The sequence below is a fragment of the Malus domestica genome, chromosome 10 (assembly GCF_042453785.1).
Source record: "Malus domestica chromosome 10, GDT2T_hap1".
NCBI lineage: Eukaryota > Viridiplantae > Streptophyta > Magnoliopsida > Rosales > Rosaceae > Malus > Malus domestica.
This window is the reverse complement of record NC_091670.1, coordinates 3,431,673-3,438,337: the sequence shown is the minus strand read 5'-3', so window position 1 is coordinate 3,438,337 and position 6,665 is coordinate 3,431,673. Positions and strand designations below refer to the sequence as shown.

At 37.5% G+C, this 6,665-nt stretch overlaps 1 protein-coding gene across 1 annotated transcript; it reads left to right on the top strand.

Annotated features, from left to right (window-relative positions):
- On the top strand, positions 1–498 carry LOC139188419 (uncharacterized). The gene has a single exon (XM_070805752.1). The coding sequence runs from the start codon at positions 1–3 to the stop codon at positions 496–498; it is 498 nt and encodes a 165-aa protein (XP_070661853.1).
- The last annotated feature ends 6,167 nt before the right edge of the window (positions 499–6,665 follow it).

Genomic DNA, 6,665 nt, shown 5'->3' with positions numbered 1-6,665 from the left:
ATGGCTCCACCTGTACTACCAAGCCCTTTTCTGCTGAAAGCAGATATCAACAACAAGTATTTGCGCTATCAACTTGATGCAGAAAGCGACCTTAATGAGATTGTCCAGTTTTCCGAGGACAATGAAAACAGCAGGTTCATAAAGTTCACCACCGAGAAGCCAAACAATGAGGACTACGCCGACAAGAATTACGTGCATATCAAATGCTCCTACAATGGCAACTACTTGAGAAGGGTGGACCAAAACAGGCTATTGGTCCTGGCCGCAGCTGCTGACCGAAATGAAACCAAAGACAATTGGGCTTGCACATTGTTCAAGGTCGAGCCTGTCGGACCACCTGACAGCAACAACCTAATCACGCGCTGCCGATTACGTCACTTGCAAAGCGATCTCATAACCAGGCCGTTCATTGAAAACAGATTCGAATTACGCCTCAACCAAAAACAACCTGATGCTGGAGGGGTGGATATCTACTCAGTCTCCCAAGTCAGATGTTGATGATCCGTATGCATGATGTTTGTGGGTAACGTCTCTGGAAACCCTCACGAGACTTCACTCGTCCCATTTGGGTCACCTATGGGTTTAAAAGGCTTGTTGCATGTGCGAATGCAATCGTGTTCCCGGAAGTGGCATTGGTTTTCATCACTACTTTTTTCCTTGTTTTTAGTTTTTGAATTTCGCTGTAATCCGTGTGTTTATAGCAATAATAATAAAATCATGTCTTATCTTTGTGTTTGGATAAGTCATCTGCAAGTGTATGATTCACTAGCTTTTAGTGTAATCCGTGTGTTTGTTGCAATAATAATAAAGATTAGTAATTCAGTTGTCTAACTAATCAGCATGTTCAAAACTCAACTCAATTAGAATTTTTTGCTTTGCTTGAAAGTGGGGAGCTTAATGGATAGCAATGAAGTACCCGAGATATCTTTTTTATATATCTAAACCATAAATTTAGAATTAGGGATCGTTAGATATAACCAGACACAAAGTTTGAAAAATTCAAATTTCAGGTAATCATTTTTTCAGAGGGACTCAAAGTTCGTGAAGGGAATTGACGACGGAGCTCGCAAGGGGAGAGTATTTGTTTTTTGCAGCAAACGGTAAAAACGGCGGTGAAAAACTCGGGAAAATTGTCCTTTAAGTATCGTTTTTTGCAGCGAAGTGGCATGTATCCATTGTCTTTATAAATTTTTCCTTGCTGCACTTCTTCTCGGGTACAATTGGCAGATACCTTCCCAAGGGCTTTAGGAAATTAGGAATAATAATTTTTTAGTTAAAATGGTTATTGAGATTTGCATAACTCCTTGCTTTGGTCCTTGAGATTTGAAATTGATAGAATTGGTACTTGAGTTTGTCCACAATCAATCATTTTCATCATTCAGTGAAAAATCTCCATAAAATAAGGATAAAATATTAAAAATACCCTCAATTTTTGTCAAATCATGTTGGCCTATTGTTTATTACATTGAGGGTAATTTTGTCATTTTAATTCTTATTTAACACAATTTTTCACTGAAGGACCAAAATGATTGATGGTGGACTATCTCATGGATCACTTCTATTGATTTTGAATCTCAGGGACCAAGGTGATGAGTTAGGCAAATCTCAAGGACTCCATTTTGACTAAAAAGCCTTAATTATGACATTTACTATCCAACTTGAGGGGACTATGCAGAATTAATATGATCAAATCATTTATTATATATACAAATTATAGCGTTTATGAAATAAATATATTTAGTAGAGAGATCATTGGAATCGAAGTCGCACCAACGTGCGTATACATGATTATAAGAATCATCTACGATATTGATAAAATCATATTCTATTACTTTGATTTTATGAATGACTTACTTTCTTTGATATGACGTGCGAGATGAATTGATTGTGACAACTATTATGGTAGTATTATTATGTATGTAGTTTTTACTATATATATATATATATATATAGGTATTGAAATATCCCACATCAACCATATCTCTAAGTACAGAAGAGTTTAAATATCCTATCTTCACTCTATCTAACACCGAGAGGCATTTTGTAATAAAACCTCACACCTGACGGATTGTGCGGGTAGTAATTACCAAGTTGGGACTATATCAATATTGTTGGATGTGGGCCCTAAGCCCGTCTTTTTGATAATTCTACAATAGGTGATTTCAAAACGGAGGTTATTCGATTTATTTTGATGAGATAGAACTTGATCCACTCATACTTTGTTTATTGACTCCTCAGGACATAGCAAGAATTGAGAACCTCAGTGGTGGCAAGTGGGCTTGGCAATGAGGTATCATCCTTTGGATTTTAGGTGATGATTCCTCTACTGTATATTTATTTTGTCAGTAATATTTGCATGATCACACTCTTGATTATGCATAGCACTACACTTTTATGTATTTACTGTTGTATAAAACTTCTAGCTGCTCTGATGTGATGTAATAATGGGATCTAAACCCTAAATATATGTTCCCAAGTGGGAAGGTTGATTAGGAAAATTTGTAGCAACTTTTGATTTATTTTTAATGAATGTTTTGATTCAAATTCACTCACATCGTAATTATCTTACTATGGCTTCGTTATTAAGTTGGCTTGTGAAGTCATCCCTCAATGGGGCCATATGGTCAATTTAGTGACGGCCAAGATATCTCGACCTCGTAACTTGTGTTATTGGGGTTGGGGTGTCAAAATGATTGGATTAACAACGAGGACATCCGAGGTAATGTGACATTTGGAATTTCACTATTGTAATTTACGTATTTTGTATTCGCAGGATTTTATAGTATTTTTGCGAATTTAAATTAATTTTATATTTTAATTACTTAATTACAAAGTTTTAATTTTTGAAAATAATCCTTTAAAATCCGTAGACTTTTGGATCACTCTTAATGTTTTCTAATTGAGGTCGACCCCACGAGCGGATAGGCGAAGGCTGTTCATGAATTGGGACGAGAAAGGAGACGTTATGGACGTTAGAAGTTTCTGAAAAGGAGGGGGGAGTGACCAATGGGGGAGGAGATCAAGAAGGGGAAAGGAGTGAGGAGAGAATGAGGGAATCAGATCCCCCATTTTCGTGTGTGACCCGACCCAGTTCGGGTAGCCATTTCTAATGGTTTTCCGTCGGTTTTTTCGGCGAACCACGTTAAACAACCTCCTAGGGAAACACTCGTTGGCCCCCCCTCTACCCATTCCACCCCAAAATAAATGGATTTTGGCCTTGAAATTGTGAAACCCGCATGGTGGGTGCAACAGGGTTCGTAGTGGCGATCTATCAAATTCGAAGGTAACTTTGTTAACCACCACCATCATAAGGCTCCCCTCAACCTTAGGAACAAATCCCAAGCTGTGGAGGAGGCATTGGAGCTACTATGGAGGTCGAATCGAGGACACCCAAATTCTAGGGTTTCGATGGATCGAGGGAAATTCAGAGCACTTTCAATCTGAATTGGACTTCAACTCATGTATGAAAATTACTCCGCTCATTGAGATATACATGCCTGTAAAATTTGGTAATTTTTTTGAAACAGTTGAATTTTTCGGCATGTCGAGCGCGATTGGCCACCGCGTGCATCGGCGGGTGGGACGAGACCCCACCTGACCATCCTAGGCTAATTTTGATACCCTGATTCCATCTATGACATCCGTTTAATGAAATCCCAATATTTTAATATAGTTTTATAGTTGACCGTCTAGTCGGCCGCCACTTGGTTATTATATGAATTGATGATCCGACTGTTGGATCGACACAAAACTTGTTTCCCATCTTGTTTCCTTATTTCACTTTCATTTCGTTCAACCCTTCTATATTAAGTACTTAGTTCTTGTATTGTTCTTCAAGCCGTTGTTATATTCCTTGGACTTTCGCTCGATTCCGTTGAATAATCCGAAACTGGGTTTCCGCTAGGGTTCCATTGAGTGATGGCCCGGAATCCTTTCTAACCTGCGATTCCATTAAGCGATGGCCTGGAATCATATCCACTTGGATTCCGTTGAGTGATGGTTCGGAATTCCTTTTAATTTGCAATTCTGTCAAGTGATGGTCTGGAATCGTATCCACTTGGATTCCATTAAATGATGGTCTAAAATCCCTTCTAATCAACGATTCTGTTAAGTGATGGTCCGGGATCGTATCCACTCGAATTCCATTGAGAGGTTTGGAATCCCTTCTACTATGCGAGTTCATTGAGTGATCCGAAATCGCATCATTTGACTTGTTTGTTACTTGGATTTGATTTCAGCTTTAGAGATGTAGGCTTCGACCAAACTATGTGGCTCTAACCCTGCATTTCGATGTATTGTGTATGCTATTGATTGCTGTGATTATTGAATGGTGTTTGGAAACATATGTGTGTGTGAATGGCAAGATGACTAGAGAATATTATTGTGCTTCGTCGAATATTCCTTGAGATGTTGCATACCTGAATTGTGGTATTATGTTGCGACATAGTGATTTACGTGATGATTGTTTGAGTGTAGTGAAAGACGAACTACGAATAGCTTGATTCCTGTTTAAGGTACGTAGGCAGTCTAACGAGGAGGTTAGATGTAGCCATAAAGCGTACGAAAAATTACTATGCAGTTGGACTGTGAGTTGTGCTTTGTACATATCTCGGAGGCGGGGTATGTTATATATACATGTAATGGGTGATGTCACGCGCCGATCCTTGACGAATGTCGGGATCGGGGCATGACAAGTAAAGTAGAAGTGGTCTCCATTGAAGATAAGATGAAAGAAAATTGGTTAAGATGGTTTGGGTACATGAACCGAGTATCTACAAATGCTATGGTAGAATAGGCGACTATGAGATAGAGGCTCAAGGCAAAAGGGGTGGCGGAAAAGTTAGGAAGACTTGGAAAAAAAACTAGGAAATGATATGAAGTATTTGTAGCTAACGAAAGTTTTGGTGCAAACCCGATCATAGTGGTGTATAGTAGACCCCACTTAATGGCATAAGGCTTGGTTGTTGTTGTGTGTTGCTGTCGTAGTAAGGCCTAAAACATTGCATAAATTGGGGCTTGTACTCAAGAATATTAATGTAAAGCCTTACATTAGTTTTAAAACATCATGGAAAGGCGAAGGTGAAAACAATTAGATTTATTGATGATTTTTTGCCACTCAGTACTACGATCTTGTGGTATTCCTCTCCACTTGGAAGTGGGAGGTCCTAGGTTCACATCTCGTGGATGGCGAATTTGATACCGAATTAGACTGCCATTTGTGTGGCTTAGCCAAACTCCCCCTCCCCTTAGCGTAAAAATATAGATGTATTAAAAAAATTATACAACTTTTCAAAACCGTCTAAAAATCGTGACTTTTTTTCTTGTCTAAAATGCAATTTTTTATTTTCAAAAAATATTCTACTGAACATTAATTAAATATTTATAAGGCATTTGAAAGTTGTTCTACCAATTATAGAGCCACAAATGCATTTCTCATATATTATTTAAGCTGAAACCCAAAAATTAACTGAAAACATATTAGTTGTGCATAAAACATTGCTGAAATGGGGTTTCACTCTCAAGAAATATTAACCGAAATTATTGCACTAATTTTAAAAGCATCATGGTGAGGATAAGGTTGAAACAAAAATATTTAATAATGATTCTTGTATGAATTTGCAAAATCACCTAAAATCATGACCCACGTTTTTTGTGTTTGCAAATTTTCTATTTTTTTTTGTGAGCATTAAGAAAATCTTTATAGGGCATCTGAAAGTGGTTCTACTAATTTTTGAGTCACTAATGTATTTCTAATCGAATATTTAAACCAAAACCCAAAAAGTAAGTAAAAAAATAGCAGTGAGGCCGAACATTGCCTAAACAAGGTCTATATTCTTGAATATCAACAAAAAGTCTTACATTACTTTTAGAAACATCATTGTGAGGCAAAGGTGAAAACTAATAGATTTAATGAAGATTTTTATATGAATTTGCAAAACTGACTAAAAACAGTGAGCAACCACGTTTTTGTGAGAAATGCAGATCTTTTATCTTCCCAATGTTGTAGGTATAATTTACTGAACAATTATGGAGGCCATAGAGACAGAAAAAAGGTGCGACAATAGAGAAGAAGAAGAGAGAGATGTGCCTTTATTTATAGTAGTAGGAAGGTTAATTCCTTACCCTTTAGGATTACAACATTTAATAGGCAATCTACTCCTAATAGGAATATAAGAGATATTCCAAGATATAATAGGATTGCAACACTCTCCCTTGAGTGTGTAAATACTCAAGTAAATGGTGCAATAGGTCATCAATGATGAAGCAAGTACAATTGATGAAGTCGTCGGCACAATGAGCGAATGCGAGTCTCAAAACAACTGAAGAATGCATAACAAGTAAAACTCACAAAACCTCACTATGGTAAAACCCAAGGTGGGAGAAAAACCCACAGACTAAGGAGAAAAGTGAGAAGTTGCATTAAGTTAAAACTATACGTCATTTGGAAGCAAGTAGAAGAGCTCTCAAGGGTATGATCAGCCCAGATGGGTGCCTCGTTAAAACCTAGTTAGGTAGCAAAAACCCAGTGGGAAAAATGCTCTTAATCGTAGGGAAAAAGAGTACATTAAGATTGAGTATACTTTTGGATACTCCCTTGGAGTTTGACATAACTTCCAAATGAGAACTACAAGCATTGCATATGAATAGTTAGGTATACCAATTCC

Bases quoted from the DNA above. Each gene is read 5' to 3' on its own strand.
- LOC139188419 (XM_070805752.1), top strand. From the start codon at position 1: ATGGCTCCACCTGTACTACCAAGCCCTTTTCTGCTGAAAGCAGATATC.